The sequence below is a fragment of the Loxodonta africana genome, chromosome 1 (assembly GCF_030014295.1).
Source record: "Loxodonta africana isolate mLoxAfr1 chromosome 1, mLoxAfr1.hap2, whole genome shotgun sequence".
Classification (NCBI taxonomy): Eukaryota; Metazoa; Chordata; class Mammalia; order Proboscidea; family Elephantidae; genus Loxodonta; species Loxodonta africana.
In genome coordinates, this window is record NC_087342.1 from 134,956,352 (window position 1) to 134,976,742 (window position 20,391).

The 20,391-nt window shown below is 40.3% G+C and overlaps 1 protein-coding gene across 2 annotated transcripts in view; it reads right to left on the bottom strand.

Annotated features, from left to right (window-relative positions):
• Positions 1 to 13,137, bottom strand: part of CGAS (cyclic GMP-AMP synthase) — a 41,261-nt gene extending 28,124 nt beyond the window's left edge. The window contains exons 1-3 of one of the 2 annotated variants that reach the window (XM_064288014.1): positions 12,355 to 13,137; positions 7,564 to 7,783; positions 2,874 to 3,116 (exon numbers count right to left, since the gene is read on the bottom strand). In XM_064288014.1, coding sequence (XP_064144084.1) covers positions 2,874 to 3,116; positions 7,564 to 7,783; positions 12,355 to 13,005 — 1,114 coding nt within the window. In that variant the 5' untranslated portion in view covers positions 13,006 to 13,137. The remainder of the gene's footprint in view (positions 1 to 2,873; positions 3,117 to 7,563; positions 7,784 to 12,354) is intronic. The other variant, XM_003404110.4, reaches the window with a different exon arrangement.
• Positions 13,138 to 20,391: the final 7,254 nt, after the last annotated feature.

The window sequence follows — 20,391 nt, forward strand, 5'->3', positions numbered from 1 at the left end:
ATGCCCTTTATCATCACTCCTATGTAACACTGTGTTGGAAATCCTACTCAGAGCAATAAGGCAAGAAAAAGAAATAAAGGGCATCCAAATTGGAAAGGAAGAAGTAAAACTACCCCTATTCACAGATGATATGATCCTGTATATACAGAACCCCAAAGATTTCACAACTACTGGAATAGAAAGATTCAGCAGAGTAGCAAGATACAAGATCAATATACAAAAATGAGTTGGATTCCTATATGCTAACAAAGAGAACTTTGAAAGGAAAATCAGGAAAACAATACTATTTATAATAGCCCCTAAAAAGATAAAATACTTAGGAATAAATCTAACCAGGGACATAAAAGACCTATACAAAGAAAACTATAAAATATTATTGCAAGAAATCAAAAGAGACCTACATAAATGGAAAAACATACCATGTTCATAGATAGGAAGACTCAACATTGTAAAAACATCAATTCTATCCAAAGTGGTCTACAGATACAAGGCAATCTCAATCTAAATACCAACAGCATTTTTAAACGAGATGGAAAAACTAACCACCAACTTTATGTGGAAAGGAAAGAGGCCCAAGATAAATAAAGCATTATGCAAGTAAAAGAACAAAGTAGGAAGTCTCACACTACCTGATCTCAGAACTTACTGTACAGCCACCATAGCCAAAACAGCCTGGTACTGCTACAATGACAGACACATACATCAATGGGACAGAATTGACAACCTAGACATAAATCCATCCACTTGTGGTTAGCTGATCTTTGACGAAGAAGCAAATATTAAATGGGGAAAAAACAGTCTTTCTAACAAAAGTTTTTGGCAAAACTGGATGTCCATCTGTAAAAAAATGAAACAGGACCCACACCTCACACCATACACAAAAACTAACTCAAAATGGATCAAAGATCTAAATATAAAATCGAAAACAATAAGATCACGGAAGAAGAAAAAAGGGACAATACTTGGGGCCCTGATATATGGCATAAATATAACACAAGCCATAACTAACACTGCACAACCACAAGAAGATAAACTAGATAACTGGAAGATCCTAAAAATTAAACACTTACACTCACCAAAAGAGTACACCAAAAGAGTAAAAACAGAAACTACAGACTGGGAAGTACTCGAAGAAAACATGGGTGAATCCCTCTATGAACTGGGAGGGAAGAAAAGCTTTCATCACTTTGACTCAGAACCCAGGAGTAATAAAGGAATCAACTGATACATTTAACGTAACTACATAAAAATAACTTTTACATAGCAAAAGAACACTGTAAGTAAAAAGAAAAAATGACAAACTGTGGGAAAAAAAAATCTGTGACTTATATTACAAAAAAAGAATTGATATCTTTAGTATATAAACAGCTTCTAACAGTTGAGAAAAAAGAACAGCTCTGTAAAGAGTGGGCAAGAAATATGAACATTGTGTTCACAGAAAAAGAAACATGAATGGCTCTTAAACATACAGAAAATGCTCAATGTCACTCCTATATCAAAGAAATGCCATTCAAATCACACTGAAAATACAACAAAAGCATTATCCGTGAAAGAAAAAATTGATAAGTTAGACTATTAAATTTATAAACTTCTGCTCTGCGAACAACATTGTTAAGAGAATGAAGCCACAGACTGGGATAAAATATCTGCAAAACACATATCTGATAAAGAACTTGTATCCAAAATATGCAAAGACCATTACAATGCAACAATAAGAAAACAATGCAATTAAAAAATGGGTAATGACTAACAGAAGCCTCAACAAAGAAGATGTACAACGGAAAAGAAGCACATGAAAAGATATTCAACATCATTTGTCATCAGGGAAATGCAAATTAAAAGGACAACGAGGCCACTGCTGTTGTTGTTCTAAGTTGCCTTCAGGTTGATTTTGATTCAGACTCATGATGACCCCACATGTGCAGCATAGAACTGCTCTATAGGGTTTTCAAGGTTGTGACCTCTCAGACGCAGATTGCCGGGCCTATCTTCTGAGGCTCCTCTGGGTGGGTTCAAACCTCCAAACTTTTGGCTAGTCATAGAGCACTTAACTATTTGCACCACACTGCATACCTCTTAGAATGCCTAAAAATATTTTTAAATGACAATTCCAATTGCTGGCAAGGATGCTGACCAACAGAACTCTCGTTCATTGCTGGTGAGAATGCAAAACTGTACAGCCATTTTCGAAGAACAGTTTGGCAGTTTCTTAACAAAGTTAAATACATCATACGAGACGCTGGGTGGGTCAACCTTTCAGTTTGCAGCCAAGCACTTAACCATTCTGCTACCAGGGTTCCTTAACCCACTGTAGAGATTAGCAAATGGGTTTAGAGAGGCTTAGTAACTAGCCGAAAACTACGCAGCGAGTAAGAGAAAACATTTCAGAATTCAGATCCAGGACAGTCTGTCCCCAAGGCCAGTGCTGCCTTTCTTTATAAAGAAGAGACAAAAGTCAAAGGTGGGCTACTAGACATTTTAAAACTGAGTACTTAGTACTATTACTGCCCACCCACTGCCATCGAGTTGATTCCAGCTCACAGTGACCCCACAGGGTTTCCAAAGCTGTAAATCTCTATGGGAGCAGACTATCACATCTTTCTCCCTCAGAGCTGCTAGTAGTTTCAAACCGACGACCTTTTCATTAGCAGTCCACTGCTTTAACCACTGCGGCACCAGGGTTCCTTACTATCACTATAATCATGCCGTTTTCAATTCTGTCTCTCAACAAACTCCCATCTTAAAGCTTATTAAGCCTGAAATGCCATCAACATTAGCTGGCTGTTCATCTTATACTGCCCTAGTTAACATTAACAATTCTTTCTCTGTCATTACATTTTACTATATATCTTTAACTCTCACATTCAAAATACCTTGAAAATCGTTTCCTTCCTTTGCATTCTTGGGTACAAGGTAATATGGCTGTCGTCTTAGTTCAGTCCTAACTTTTGTTCCAAGCCAGTTATGGATGGGCAGGCCTTCCTGGGTGCTAACAGGCCAGCTGCTTTTTGATTCCAAGGCCAGGATTACATCCACAGATATTTCTTTAGGTTTTCTAATAAGGAGTGTTACGGCAGGGCTTCCTCTCTTCTTCCTCTCCAAAACAATATCTATATCTGTTCAAATATATAAAAAGAGTAGGTTTAATGGATCCAATATTCCCTGGAAATCTAGAGAAAATAATACACAGGAAATATATAAAGTGCTAAGTGCAAGGTGAAAATTAGTTCTAAAATGAAAAGTGACCCCACAAGTCAAAATGTTTTATTAATTTAATCAATATTTATTGATACTTACCATGGGGAGGCATTAAGATTTTATGTGGTAAGGGAAAAATTAGTCCAAAGGACTAAGGCACCACAACTACCACAGCCTCTACAGACTGAGTTCAGTACAACTAGACGGTGCCCGGCTGCTACCACCAACTGTTCTGTCCCGGATCACAAAAGAGAGTCCCAGATACAGCTGCAGAAAAATGTAGAACAAAATTCTAACTCACAAAAAAAGACCAGACTTACTGACCTGACAGAGACTGGAGAAACCCCGAGTATGCCCCCTGAACACCCTTTTAGCTCAGAAATGAAGTCACTCCTGAGGTTCATCCTTTAGCCGGGGATTGCACATAAAGCAAAACAAGACTAAGGGGGCACACCAGCCCAGGGGCAGGGACTAGAAGGCAGGAGGAGACAAGAAAGCTGGTAATAGGGAACCCAAAGTCGAGAAGGGAGAATGTTGACATGTCATGGGGTTGGTAACCATTGTCACAAAACAATATGTGTGCTGTTTAATAAGAAGCTAGTTTGTTCTGTAAACCATGTAAAGTACAATTAAAAAAAAAAAGCTTTTATGTCATGTATCAGTTGAGGAACCTCTGAAGACTGTGATTAAATTTTCATTTTGAATTACAGACAGCTAATTTTTTTTTTTTTTTTTTATAGGGAAGCCTGGAAAAGAGGCCAGAGAAGAGGTAGGGAGGCCAGTAGTTCAGCCCAGAGAATGGGCACCTGTGGTAGCACAGAGGAAGTGAGAGTCGAGAGACAGGGAGCAGAAGTGAGAGCAACTTAAGAGTTCAGATCACCAGAACTGGTGGATGGATTAAATGTGTGCGGTAAGGACGAAGGCAGGAGTCTGTGATGCCATCCCAGGATGTTTTCCTGGGAAATGGTTGAGGTTGATTCCATTTTCAAAATAGAAGAAGCAGGTGGAAGAAAGGTTGGGCCAGAATGATCTTCATTTTAGATTCACTGAGCTCTAAGTGTCTATGGAATACCCAAGCAGAGATGGCTGATGGGCAGGTGGCCATGATAGTCAGAAGCTTAGGAGAGACCTCTGGATGAGAGATACTGGCTTTGGGAGTTAGGGTGTACAAGAAGCAGCTACAGACATGGATAAGACTTTTGGGAGACCGTGGTGAAAGAAAAGAGAAACATCAAGGAAAAAATTCTAGAAAATGCCCTCATTTTCTCATCACTAAATCAGCAAACCTGCCCATCTTTTATCTACTGTTTACTTCTTCCTTCCTGTTACCACTAAGTGTCTTTTCACCTTTCAAAGGCCATCACTGTCTCACCGTCTCAAGCACCTTGTTTCCTCAAGTATTCCTTCTCCTGCATCAGCCATCTCTCCCTCCTTAGGATCATTCACATGTGCATACAAAGGGGTTCCAGTGTCTCCCATCCTAAAATGTATCACTCTCTTAAGCCCACATCACTCCTCCCCACACCCGCCCGTATCTCAGCTTCTTCACAGCCAAAACTTTCCGAAGAGCTGCCTGCACAAGTTGTCTTCCCTGTATCCCTGCCTTTTTGCTCTTCAGTCTTTTGGGTCCATCATCCCACTGAAACTGCTTTTGTCAAAGTCACCAACACCCCCCCCCACCCCCAACACAGAAAACCAAAAACCAAATCCAATGGTTTTCTGTCGGTCAGCAGCATTCTAAACACTGACCACTTCTTCTGCAAAACACATTCTCCTTTTGCTTCTTCTCTTCAGTCCAACCGCTAATGGGATCTTCTTAACATTGTAATTTGCTTCCCAGCACTCTCGTGACCGCTTTCACTTCGATAGACATTTTCCCCCATGGTATAGTACTTACTACATTTTGGCACACAAGATCTTTATTTTTTTCCCAAGTGTTTTTTTATATTTAATTTTTTGTTGCTGTATACACCAATCCAACAGTTTCTACATGTATAATTCAGTGACAATGATTACATCTTTTGAGTTGTGTACCATTCTCACCCTCCTTTTCTGAGTTGTTCCTCTCCCAGTGACATAAATTCACTGCCCCCTAGGGTTTCCACTTATTATTAACTGCATGTCTCCACTTGCAAGATTATAAGCTACAGAAGGTTGAGAGTCTTCAATTATTTGTTCACTAATGTGTCCCAAACATACAGAACAGTGACTGGGACATTAGATGATTAACAGATACATATCAAATAATGAATAAATGAACCTACACTCTCTGCCTAGGTGATCTCATCCATCCCCTATGCCATCTATGTGTTGTGACTTCCAAATGTTTACCACAGCCCAAACATACTCTCTGAATTCCAAACCCATATCCAACTGCATACTTGACATCCACTTGGATGTTTCATAGGAATCTCTAACCTAACATACTCAAAGCGAAACTCTTAATTAATATCCCAAATTATGTTCCTCTTCAGTCCTTACCACCTTGAAAAATGCCACAACCAATGCACCTGAGGTGCTTAAACCTGAAACTTGGGAGCCATCTTTAATTCAACCCTCTCCCTCAGTCCCTATATTTAATCCAGCAGCAAATACTGGCATAACTTGAATCTGTCTGCTTCTCTCCATCCCCAGCACCCTAACTCCATCCCATCTAAGCCACGATCATCTTTCACCTGAAGTTTTAAAAACACAAAGCCAATCACCATTCCCTGATTAAAACCTGTCTGTGGCTTATCAACGTACATAGAATAAAATCTAAACTCTTTGCCAGGATTCGCAAATCCTTACAGGATCTCGTCTGTGGTGCAGTGAATTACTTAATATGGCCTTCTGGCCATAGTCTTTGTGACTCCCACACAATGATTGGGTGGAATGATGCAAAAAAAAGGTGCTTGTGGCCTACCAAGGAGATTGGACAGCGTGCTGCTAATGCAAATAAGGTGTACAGAACCTGTGATGGTTATGTGTCAGCTTGACTAGGCTATGATTTTCAGTGGTTTGGCAGTTATTTAATGATGTAATTTGGCAGTTATGTAATGATATAGCCATCCTCCATTTTGTGATCTGATGTATTTATCCTCCATTTTGTGATGTGTTGTAAATCTTAGCCTCTATGCCTATGCTAATGGTCCCATTTGGGAGTAACTTCTCTGTTATGTTAATGAGGCAGGATTAGGGAGGAATATATTTTGAGTCACCTCCTTACTACCGGGTATAACTCAAGTCAACACCCTTATCCCAGTTGCCACCCTTACTGTCTTTATTCAAGTTATACCCTTGCACCACCTTGCTCAAATAAGGGGCATTTTCTTGAAGTATGGTCTGCATCCAATACATATGAATGCTCTGGGTAAAGATCTCTTTCTTGCTCTGAATCCTGCATCTGGCTCATCATCATCTGACCTCTGGTTCTTGGAACTTGAGCCAGCAGCCCGCCATCTGACCTGCTGATTCTGGAATTCACCAGCTTTCACAACCCCGTGAGCCAGTAGCCTATCGTTTGACCTGACTCACCAGCTTCCGCAGCCTTGTGAGCCAGCAGCCTGTCGTATGACCTGCCATTTTGGGTTTGTTATCCCCTGCAATTATGTCAGTCAGAAGCCTTCAGCCTGACCCACAGACTGGGATGTGCCAGCCTACACAACAGTATGAACCATTTCCTTAATGGTTCATGAGTTCTGTGAGTCACTGTAGCCAATTACGGAACCCAAAATATGGGAAGGAGAGAACTGAGAAGTAGTTGATGTTGGAAATGATGGAGTAGTATAGCAGTTTGGAAAAACTGGACACTTCGGACATCTTTAACTTCCACCTCATAGGAATCAGCTTTGTGCTGATCCTTCTAAAAAAGATTATTTATTCAGGCCCCTGGCCACCTCTTCAACTTCAACTCAAGTCGCTTTCTCCTTGTTCACATGGGCCTCTTCTGTTCCTTGAACTTGCCAAGCTATTTTGCACCTCAGGGCCTTGTCCTCTTGTCCTCCCCACCCCAATCAATATCACTTCTCCCATTTCATTAACTTCATACCACTCACTACAATATGTATTATATATTATTTACACATTATTTCTTCTAGTAGATCACAAGCTTCAAGAGGGGAGCCCCCTTGTTTTATTCAACCATATATACCCAGTGGCACAGGCAACAGTTCAATGAATATTCAATGAAGACTGAAATACAGTCAACCAACATTTAGGAAGAGTACCAAGAAAATGTGGTGGACAGAAACCAAGAGTTGTTTCTGGAAGGAGTTAGAGGTCAACAGTTTGCTGCAGGGAGGTCAAGAAAGATCAGGAGACAACAGTACATTGGCAGTAGTAGGTATGATTAGAATTTGAAAAACTGAATGTCAAAAATCTTACCTTTAATGTTTTTGATTTCTTCCTTAATAATTGTCCTAAACTTTGTCAGTACTTTAGAAGCAGATAATACTTCCTTTTCTAAAAACTGATTCAGAGGATTTCCGTTGGGATTTCTTCTGAACTTCACAAAGTAAAAAGCACCACTATCGCCATATTCTTCTAGCTGAATTCTGTAGCCGTCCAGTTTAAACATGATATCAAATTCATTAGGAGCAGATATCTATGAAATAGTAAAAAGAGAACTGAAATGCTTACTTGTGAATATTTTCCAAGGGGCTGCAATTAATTTCTTCTTGAAATTTCTACTTAAAAGTCTACTCTTAAAAACAAAATTCCAAACATTTATACCCTCTGGAAATGGGATTAGAGGAGCTGGGAACAGGTGGAAGAGTTTTACTGGTTTTTTTTTATAATTACAACTAATTATAAATGATATCATGTAAGCTTAAAGTCTATCTCAGTTTTATTTCTGAGTTTAAATTTTAGTAAAACTAAAGACCTTTATGATGTTTTCTTTTATATCAAAAGATACTACAGTCACCCTCCTGTAGCCATGGTCTCAAAAATATGTGTAGTCACTTCCTAGCCAGGTGACCAAGAGCCATCTTGTTGGCCGCCCAAGCGAGTGTCACCAACAAACCATTCACTACATTAGTGTCTTTGAAGCACAGCATTTTTAAGAGCATCAAATGATCTTATTTTTCACCTCATAATAATAATTACAGCAATTTTAATAAATGTTTATTTTTCCTAAAAAAATGTCAAGAGCCTTTCATTAGGAGTATGCTTTAAGTATAGCTCTTTGACTGCACTGTTCAATACCGTAGCTAGTAGCCATATATGTCTAGTGAACACATGAAATATGGCTAGTTTGAGTTGAGATGTACTGAAAGTAAAACACACACTGGGAATGATGTCAATGAGAATGATGGAGTAAGAACCTCCAAAAGCTTGCTCCTTCATAAAAGCAGTAAGAACACAAGACAAACTCAACTTTTTCAGAACTCTGAATTAACCAAAGGCTTGCAACAATCCAAGGAGCTCTGAACTCTGTAAATTAACCAAAGACTTGCAAAAATCTGAGGAGTGTCTATTCAAGAAAAATGGTCAAACCTCAGTAACAACAGTGAGCTTTGTGGTGTTCTAAATTGCCCTATTTCCACACTCAGCACCTTAAAGGCTTCCTCATTCCCACTTCCTGTCAGTAACCCTCCACCAAAGGTAGCCAGTATTTTGACTTCTAATAACATAAAGTTTGCCTGTTTGGGAACTTCATATAAACAAAATCATATAGTATGTACTCTTTTACATCAGAGTTTTTTCATTCAAATTATGTGCGAATCATCAATATTGTTCTGCACATTGGCAGTTCTTTATCATTCTATGTAGTATTCCACTGAATTAATGGAATATATCAAAATATACTTACCAACTCTGTTGATGGATATTTCGGTTGTTTACAGTTTTGTTTTTTTTTTAATTTATTTATTGATGTTGAGAATACACCCAGTGAAATGTTTATGGTTTTTAACTACTACAATTAATGCTGTCCTGGGCATTCTTGCATATGCCTTTTGGTGGACATGACCACTCATTTCTACTGTGTATATATACCCAAGAGTGGAACTGTTGGACTATAGGGTAGGTGTATCTTTAACTTTAGAAAAAACTGCCGACTTTCTAAAGAGGTAGTACCTATTTATCTTCCTACCACCAATGTAAGGGAGTTTCAGTTGCTCCGTATCTTCTCTAACACTTGAAACTGTCAAGTCTATTTTATTTTTAGCCATTCTAATAGCTGTGTGGTAGAATCTCATCATAATTTTAATTTGCATTTTCCTGATATTAATGACACTGAGCACCTCTCATATGTTTATTGCTATCTGGATGACATACTAAATATCTGATCAAGTCTTTTGCCCATTTTTAGTTTGTCTTTCTGTTATTGATTTGTAGTTCTTTATATATTCTGAGTATGAGTCCTTTTTCAAATATATATATATTGCAAACATCTTCTCCTAGTCTATGGTTTGCATTTTTACTCTCTCAATGGCATCTTTTGATGAACAGCAGCTCTTAATTTTAATAAAGTCTAATTTACCTATTTTTTCTTTTATGGTTAGCATTTGTAGTGTCCTGTTTAAGAAATATTTGCACATTCCAAGGTTATGAAGTTATTATCCTATGCCTTCTTTTAGAAGCATTATTGTTTTATCTCTTACCTTTAGGCCTATGACACATCTCAAATGATTTTTTGTGTATGATGTGAGGTAGGGGTCAAGGTGCATGTTTTTCCCATGTGGATATACAACTGCTCCAATATCATTTATTTAAAAGACCACCTCTCCCCATCGAATTACATATATTGCATATGTTGTGTACTGTATTGACTTATATGCGTTGGTGGGTCTGTGTCTGGATATTTTATTCTATTGGCCTATTTGTCTATCATTGCACCAATACCACGTGCTTAATCAGGATTTATAGTAAGTCTTGGTATCTGGTAGGGTAAATTCTCCAACATTGTTCTCCTTTAGAACTGCCTTGACTATTCTGGGTGCTTGCGTTTCCATATAAGTGTTATAACCAGCTGGTCAGCTTAAATAAAAAACTGGTGGATTTTGACTGAGATTACATTGAATCTGTAAATCATTTTGGGGAAAACTAAGCACTGTTTGGCTTTCCATTTACTTAGTACTTCTTCAAATTTACTCAGTAATACATGGAAGTTTTGAACATCTTTAACAAAACTTATTCCTAATCATTTGATGTTTTGATGTTATTGTAAATTATATTTTTTATCATTTTAAACCTGTTTTTGCTATTATATTGAAATACTTTTGATTTTTGTGTATCGACTTTGTATCTAGCAACCTTGCTAAATTCACTAATTATTTCTAATAGTTTGTACAAAAGCCCAATCAAGTCATCTGTGCATAGCAATTTTATTTCTTCTTTTCCAATTTCATGCATTTTATTTATTTTTCTTGCCTTATTTCATTGGCTATACGTATTCTTTAGCTTTATTCAACATTACGTTTGTAAGATTCATTCATGTTGCTGCACATTGCTATAGTTCGTTACTTTTCTTGACTGGTTAATGTGTCATTGCATAATTAATTGATTTCTATATAATGTTTTCATTCAGTCCAAACTATATAAATAATAAAGTATATTAACAACCAAGACAGTAAGAACTAAAAATAAAAAAAAAAAAAACTATACGGACTGGCAATTCTACAGGGGGTGTTTACAAAAAATTTACGAGATATTTTCCAGATTTGTATCCAGGAATTGATAATATTACAATATATGAATGCTGATATACAGTCAGGTAAATAAATCACTAAGGAGTATATATTGTCTGTCCTTTCAGAGCCTGGAATCCAAGTTTGAAATCAAGTTTATGTATATATACATAATAGAAGAAAATACAGCAAAATGATAACACTGAATAAAATAAATATTATTTTTCTTCTATATGCTTTTCTGAATTTTCCAAGGTTATCAACACAAAGAGGTCAATATGGGAGAGGCTGGGAGAAGGTTGAGAAAGGGAATCTTAAGACAGACCACCCATCCCTTCTTCTTCAGCCTATTCATTCATTCATTAGCTTGAGGGCTTGCTATGTGTTAAGACTAAGAGATACAGAGATGCATATATTTAGCCTGCTCTCTTAAGAGTTTATAATGCTAAAACCCTAAATCTTGAGTATTACAATCATCCTCCTTCCAGAAAGAAGTAGGTAGTTGAATAAAGCCAACATTTAACTCTAAAAATATGATTATTTTAATGAGGAAACCCTGGTGGTGTAGCGGTTAAGTGCTTTGGCTGCTAACCCAAGGGTCGACAGTTCGAATCCACCAGGCGCTCCCTGGAGGCTCAATGGTGCAGTTAGCTCTACCCTGTCCTATAGGGTCGCTATGAGTCGGAATTGACTTGATGGCACTGGGTTTGGTTTTCTGGTTTTACTTTAATAAAGATATGTTATCGGCCTCTATTTGTGTTCATGCTTCACCCAAGATCTTACATAAAGCTAAAGAAGGTGCATAGCCCAGCACTCAGAAAGCTGACAGACAAAAACACAATCAAATAAATTTGCCACTGATCAGGAAATAAACTCAAGTCAGGAAACTGCTCCAAACAGTCAATTTATACTGGAAATATTATTTTAATGACTCAATCGCCCACAAACAAATGGAGCTCTGGAAAATAGATTTAAAAGCAATTATATTGGTGTGTATTTAGGAAGTATGCTTTTTAATACCTACAGAATTTCATTTAATTTTTTCTAACATCAGTCACTGTGAATTTCCCATATCTGTATAGAAATGGGAAGGGGTGGCAAGGGGTAACTGAAGACATTTGTCCTATAAAGTACGGATGTCCCCCTCATAGGAAAAAGTCTCTTAGATACATAAATTTTGTGGAGTTCCTCGCAAATCACTCTCAATCATCGTCAGAGTTTAACAACACCTAGTATTGCTAGAGAAATTCAATACATCTCAGCTTACATGAATGAATCTATACATTTGAAATCCCTCATAGCAGTGTCTGGAGAGTGGCTGGCAATCAATATCGGTTAGTTGGATCACCGTTAGATGAACAGACGAATAAGTGAACGAACAAGTGTTTGTCGACTTAATTAGAACTCTGCACAAGCCACCACGGAACAGGAGTCTAAGTTACTTCCGAAGGGAGGTGAGGGACCGCGACCCGAGGGAGAGAAGGAAGTCGGAGAGGCTGGAAAGAGGGACGAGGAAGCCCAGCCGGCACGCTGGGCAGCTCACCTTCACGCGCTCATAGTAGCTCCCAGTGCGCAACTGGGAGATGCCTTTGAACGCTGATTCACAGCTCTGCAGTCTCCGCAGCAGGCAATCCACGACCCCGTTCACGATCTCAGCCGCCGAGGTGATCTCCTGACGTCTCAACTTCAACTTTTCCAGCACTGCCCGAAGCTTAATATAGGCACCGTCCGCCGACTCTCTTCGGGCGAGGTTCGGGGCCGGGACCAGCGATCGCGGGATCCGCAACTCCTTAGGCCCGGGCGCGGACCTCTGCTCTCTAGCGGATTCCGCGTCCTCTTCGCAGCGAGATCCCCCCCCGGGAACCGGCGCCCTCAGAGGCGCGGAAGGCTTCTCTCCCTCCAAACAGACGCAGGTGGCGGCGCCCAAGGGCTCCGTGTCCCCGGCGCAGAGGGGCGCCTTTTTGGAGCGGGCCCCCTGCGGCCTCTCCTGGGGGCCCGGGGCGCTCTTCCTCCTCAGGGACTCCGACTTCCCAGCCCGGCCACACCTTTCTCTGGAGGACTGGGCGGCCCCGGAGGCAGGCGAAGATTTGTCTGACTTCTCCAGGGCGCCTCCTGCACTCGGCGCTGAGCCTTTAGGGGCCGCGGCTTCGACCTTTTTAGGTGTCCGCGTTGCCTTTCCCTGCCGAGGGTCCATGCCGTGGGCTCTCTGCTCCTCGAAAGGTAACTTGACTTCGGATAAACGCCCTCAGAAGGAGACAGCAGAAATGGAGTAAGAAATGAAACTTAAGAATGACGGTAACTGAGCGGGAAAGCGTCCGCCGCCTGGAGGCCAGCACGCATTGGAGGGGAACTCGACGCTGGGCGGTCACAGGAAGCTACGCCCCCGCCGCCTGGGGCAGGCCACCGCGTGCTGGAGAGTGGGTATATTCTCACCCTTAGTGGGAACGGTGCCACTGGTTTGGGTATAGTACTTAACGCAAGGAGAGGAAGGCAGAAAACACTGTACAATTTCTTGAGGGCTTTGGTCGCCAAACTTACTTGCTGGAGTACCACCTAGACGAATTTTGGAAAACAAGGTACCTTCTCTCCAGGGCATTGAACCGGTTCTGCCCAGTTCGATCAAAGTCAAGGAGCAGACCCGAGGTTTTAAAATTTGGGTGAACCGAAACAATAACCAAAATGGGAAAAATTACTGGTTGAAGCCTTGCTGGAAACCTAATCTCTTTCTTAGAAAAATAAGAGCAATATCCCATTGCATGGCAACCAAATCTCTTGCCCTTAGGATTTTGAGCAGAGCTCAGAAAACGGTACCCCATCAAGGCGGCAGCTAACCTTGCCGCTTTGTGTATCACTCTGCACAGTCCTAGCAATAATCAACCTCCCGTATAAGGCGCCTGCAAGGGCTCACTATGCCTCTTCCAAGTCTCCCATTTCAGGGCTTCCACTGGTAATTTTTTCATTCCGGTTATTCTGGTTCCGGTTTCGCTTCACTGGCCTTGACTGAACGTGTATTGGACAGCTCCATAGTATTGTATTAAAAATTCTATTTTCTTTACTTGGCTTCCTCTCCCCCAACTTTGCATTTGAATTCTGCTTTTATGTAAACCCCATTGCGCCTGCTTTCCTTTTACAACGAAATAAAGGTGCCTTTCCTGTTCTCCCACCTCGTTCTCTCACTTATTGGCTAGTAGAAGTCATGCCGAGCAGAACCTGGGGTTTCCGTCCAGTAACAAATTGGAACCAGTGTGAAGCCCTGCAAGTAGACAAACTTTTGAAGTAGACAAGCTTTTTTAGGCTTTTGGGGTATATCCATAAACAAAGATCCCTTCTCTCCTGGAGCTTACGTTCTGGTAAACTGGAAGAACATTGTCGGTAGAAACAGACAGTAGACAATAAATATATTACATAGGTAAGTTATCTTATATGGTAGACGATGATAAGCACTATTGAAAAAGGAAAAATATGGGTTGGCAACCAATGTCACAAAACAATTTAGGTATGAACAGTTTAATAAGAAACCAATTTGCTCTGTCAACTTTCACCTAAATCACAATTTAAAAAAGAAGAAAAAGGAAAAAGTAGTGCAAAGTGGATTGGGAATGAGAGGTGGTGCACTACTGAAATACTGAGAAAGTTACTGTCTTAGTTACCTGGTGCTGCTATAACACAAATACCACAAGTGGACGGCTTTAACAAAGAGAAATTTATTCTCCCCAGTCTAGGAGGCTAGAAATCCAAATTTAGGGGTGCCAGTTCCAGGGGAAGTCTTTCTCTCTCTGTTGGCTCTGGGGGAAGGTCCTTGTCATCAATCTTCCCGGGTCGAGAAGCTTCTCCCCGCAGGGACCCCTGGTCCAAAGGACCACTATTCTCCTGGCTCTTGTTTCTTGGTGGTATGAGGTCCCCCTGTCTCTCTGCTCACTTCTCTTTTATATCTCAACAACTGACTCAAGTAACAATCTTGTAATGAGTCCTGCCTCATTAAAGTAACTGCCTCTAATCCTTCCTCATTAACATCATAGAGATAGGATTGACCATACGCTGGAAAATCACATCGGATGTCAAAATGGTGAACAATCACACAATACTGGGAATCATAACTTAGTCAAGTTTACACACATTTTGGGGGGACACAATTCAATCCATACCAGTGACATTTGAGCAGATTTAAAGGAGGGGATTCCTAGGGAAATAGCGTTCCAAACAGAAAGAGAAGCTAACAAAATGACCTAAGGTGAGATCATGCCCAGTCATTCAAACAACATCAAGTGTGGCTGGAGCATGTTAACTATGAGATGTATCATTGTCTCTTACCTCCGAATGCACCTTTCAATAGATGCTGTACAATAAACAACAGAATGCCTTTAAGCATTTCTCCTTTAAAACAAGCACAATGTTAAGCTTTCTCAGTAGAGATTGCTGGAGGGACATTGGAGGATGAAGAAGATTCCCGAGATTTCCAGTGGGGGGTGCGGAGTGGACAAAGCATGGGTGAGGGGGAAAAAAAGTTAGCCTTTTGTGGGTGTGACAGCATTGGGTGGAGTTTGTTTGTGTCACAGGCACAGAAAGTGATCCCTCCGCAACCTTGCAGCCTTGGTCTGGCAATAACCCATCCACAGCACTCTCAGCTCAAAAACTAAACTACTGCATGCCCTGCACACAGCCACCTGTGGTCCACAGGGTCACACATGGAGGTGCTTCTCCCTCTGAAAGTCACTAAGTGCTCCCTGAAAGCCTTCTGCAGACACCCACTGGTTAACAGATACCCGCTGCTTGCTCTCCACCCTCCACTGTGGCAGTTTGCCTGTTGTTTGCTTAGCAACTCCAGACTAGCTCCAGTCTGGCTAAACCAGCAAACTTCTCTGTTATCTGATAGCCAATGTATAACCTCCTATGAAGTCTGAACTTCTTCCAAGTTTGTCCTTCCTTGGGTACTCTCCCTCAGCCCTAAGTTAACCACATAAAGTTTCCTTATATCTTGTACTCTTTTATTATAGTTAATAATTCTTATATTAAACTCCCCCAATTTAACCTATTGTGTGATTTCTATCTCCTGATTGAACCCAGGTTGCTACATGGTTCATAACAAGAATGGTCCCAAGATTGCCCTAAAATAGTCTTTAAACCTTAAACCAAATGTTTCCTCTGAAGTCTTCTTAAAACCAAACAATAATTTAGCTTAACTAGTAAGAAATAAGAAATGTCTGCCTCGAGCATTGTGCTCTTTTAAGAACATTATGCTCTTTTACGTCCCAGCCAAACAATAGAGAAGCCCATAAGTTAAACAATAACACCCCAGAGGAATGTACTTCTTGGAAAAATTAATTACAGGAAATCAAAGGGCAATATCTACCTGCCTGTCTTAGTCTTCTAGTGCTGTTATAACAGAAATACCACAAGTGGCTGGCTTTAACAAATGGAATTTTGTTCTCTCACTGTTTAGGAGGCTAGAAGTCTGGGGGAAGGTCCTTGTCATTAATCTTCTGGTCTAGGAGCTTCTCAGCGCAGGGACTCCAGGTCCAAAGGAGGTGCTGTGCTCCCAGTGCTTCTTTTTTGGGGGTATGAGGTCCCCCTTCTGCTCACTTCTCTCTTTTATATCTCAAAAGAGATCAACTCATGTAACAACCTAATCTTGTAGCTTGAGTCCTGCCCCAATATAACTGCCTCTAAGTCTGCCTCACGAATATCATAAAAGTAAGATTTACAACACGTAGGAAAATCACATCAGATGACAAAATGGTGGACAATCACACAATACTGGGAATCATGGCTTAGCCAAATTGATACACATTTTGGGGGGACACAATTCAATCCATGTTGCTGTTGTTCAGTGCCGTCAAGTTGGTTCCGATTCAATCCATAACACTGACCAAAAACAAATATGAGAAGGCAGGAAGGGGTAGAAAATCAGGACTAAAGGAAATGGGGAACCAAGGGTGCAAATGGGGAGAGTGCTGACCCATTGTGGGGAGTGAAACCACAGTCATGACATGCTTTTTGTACAAACTATCAAATAGGAAACTAATTTGCTCTGTAAAACTTTCACCTAATGCACAATTTAGGAAAAAAAAAAAAAAGGAACTATCTATTTGGGATCAACTTGACAACAGCAACTTGAAAGATTAGATAGGAAATTTAGGGGGCAGTGAATTTATGTTAATGGAGAAGGAACAACTCAGAAAAGGAAAGTGAGTATGGTTGCAGAACTTGAAGAACGTGATCAATGTCACTGAATTGTACATGTAAAAAAACATGTAGAAACTGTTAAATTGGTGTATGTTTTGCTGTGTATATTCTCAACAATGACAACAAAATAAATAAAATTTAAAAAGAAAAAAAAAGTCCCAGAAGACTCATAAAGACAGAATTTTGGGATTGATTTGGTCATGCCGTTGGGCTTGAGCACAGTGCTCAAGGAGGAAAAACAAGCAAAGTAGACTGAGAAAGAACAGCCAGAAATACAGGAGGAAAACTCGTGTAGTTTGTGTTTGGAAGTAGGGGCAAATTAACCAGTGAGCAAGGTGTCTTAGTTATCTAGTGCTGCTATAACAGAAATACCACAAGTGGATGGCTTTAATAAACGGAAATTTATTCTCTCTCAATCTAGTAGGCTGTAAGTCCAAATTCAGGGTGCCAGCTCCAGGGGAAGGCTTTCTCTCTTTGTAGGTTCTGGAGGAAGGTCCTTGTCATCAATCTTCTCCTGGACTAGGAGCTTCTCAGCAAAGGAACTGCTTTCTTGGTGGTTGAGGTCCCCGAACTCTCTGCTCACTTCTCGTTCCTTTTATCTCTTGTAAGATAAAAGGTGATGCAGGCCACACCTCAGGGAAACTCCCTTTGCATTGGATCAAGGATATGACTTGAGTAAGGTTGTTACATCCCACCCTAATCCTTTTTAACATAACCCAATCTTGCCTCATTAACCACAGGCAGAGGTTAGGGTTTACAAAACATAGGAAAATTACATCAATTATGAAATGGAAGTCAACCACACAATACTGGGAATCATGCCCTAACCAAGCTGACACATATTTTGGGGGGACACAATTCAATCTATAATACAAGGTAAGCACAGGCTTACTTGGGCTTACTAATCTATAGTGAAAATTTCACATACGAAAAAAATGTGAAATTGTTCATTACAGATTAGTAGGTAAGAACAAGTGTGGATCGTAAAAAATTATGGATAACATTGTGGAGAATGGGAATTCCGGAACACTTAATTGTGCTCATAAGGAATCTGTACATAGATCAAGAGGCAGTCATTTGAACAGATCAAGGGGATACTACATGGTTTAAAGTCAGGAAAGGTGTATGTCAGGGTTGTATCCTTTCACCATACCTATTCAATCTGTAGCTGAGCAAATAATCCTAGAAGCTGGACTATATGAAGAAGAATGGGGCATCAGGATTGGAGCAAGAATCATTAACAAGCTGCGTTATGCAGATGACCAACCTTGCTTGCTGAAAATGAAGAGGACTTGAAGCACTTACAGATGAAGATCAAAGACCACAGCCTTCAGTATGGACTGCACCTCAGCATAAAGAAAAAAAAATCCTCACAACTGGACAAATAAGCAACATTATGATAAATGGAGAAAAGGCTGACTTTGTCAAGGATTTCATTTTACTTGGATCCACAATCAACACCCATAGAAGCAGCAGTAGAGAAATCAAACGATGCATTGCATTGGGCAAATCAGCTGCAAGAGATCTCTTTAAAGTATTAAAAAGCAAAAGATGTCACCTTGAGGACGAAGGTGCCCCTGACCCAAGCCATGGTGTATTCAATTGCCTCATATGCATGCGAAAGCTGGACAATGAATAAGGAAGACCAAAGAAGGACTGGCACCTTTGAATTGTGGTGTTGGTGAAGAATAATGAATATACCGTGGACTGCCAAAAGAACGAACAAATCTGTCTTGGAAGAAGTATAACCAGAATGCTCCTTGGAAGCAAGGATGGCAAGACTGCATCTCACATACTTGGACATGTTGTCAGGAGGGATCAGTCCCTGGAGAAGGACATCGTGCTTGGTAAAGTAGAGGGTCAGCGAAAAAGAGGAAGACCCTCAATGAGGTGAATTGACACAGTGGCTGCAACAATGGGCTCAAGCATAGCAACAACTGTGAGGATGGCACAGGACTGGGCAGTGTTTCACTCTGTTGTACATAGGGTCGCTACGAGTTGGAACTGACTCAATGGCACCTAACAACAACAACACACTCATCAAAAGACTTCACCAAAAGAGTAAAAAGAGAACCTACAGACCGGGAAAAAATTTTTGACTATTACAAATCAGACAAAAGTCTAATCTCTAAAATCTACACGAAAATCCAACACTCTACAACAAAAAGACAAATAATCCAATTAAAATATGGGCAAAGGAAATGGACACTTCATCAAAGAAGATATTCAAGCGGCCAACAGACACATGAGGAAATGCTCTCGTGATCACTAGCCATTAGAGAAATGCAAATTAAACCACAATGAGATACGATCTCACCCTAGCACTACTGACACGAATCAAAAAAACAGGAAATAAGAAATATCGAGAGGCTACGGGAAGATCGGAACTCTTAGGCACTGCTGGAAGAATGCAAAATGATACAACCATTTTGGAAAATGGTATGGCGCTTCCTTAGAAAGCTAGAAATAGAAATACCATTTGATCCAGCAATCCTACTCCTAGGAATATATCCTAGAGAAATAAGAGTCATCACACATATAGACATATACACACCCATGTTCATTGCAGCATTGTTCACAATAGCAAAAAGAGAGAACCTATGCCCATCAACAGATGAATGGATAAGCAAATTATGGAGTATTACACAACAGTAAGGAACAATGATGAATCTGTGAAGCATCTCATAATCTGGATGAATCTGGAGGGCCTTATGCTGAGTGAAATAAGTCAATCACAAAAGGACAAATATTGTACGAGACCACTACTATAAAAACTTATGAAAAGGTTTACACACAAAAAGAAACAATCTTTGGTGGTTACAAGAGAGGGGAGGAAAGGGAGTGGAAAAACACTAAATATACAACAGGTAAGTGGTAACTTTGGTAAAGGGTAAGACAGTACACAATACTGGGGAAGCCAGAACAACTCATAAAAGGCAAGGTCACGGAAGCTCCACAGACACATTCAAACTCCCTGAGGGACCAAATTGCTGGGCTGAGGGCTGTGGGGACCATGGTCTCAGGGAACATCTAGCTCAATTGGCATAACATAGTTTATAAAGAAAATGTTCTACATTCTACTTTGGCGAGTAGCATCTGGGGTCTTAAAAGCCTATGAGTTGCCATCTAAGATACTCCACTGGCCTCATCCCTTCGGGAGCAAGGGTGAATGAAGAAAACTAAAGATAAAAAAAAAAAAATACAAGGGGAAAATTAGTCCAAAGGACTAATAGGCCACATCTACCATGGCCTCCACCAGATTGAGTACGGTACAACTAGATGGTGCCCAGCTACCACTACTGCCTGCTCTGACAGGGATCACAATAGAGGGTCCTGGACGCAGCCGGAGAAAAATGTAGATCAAAATTCTAACTCAAAAAAAAAAAAAAAAAAGACC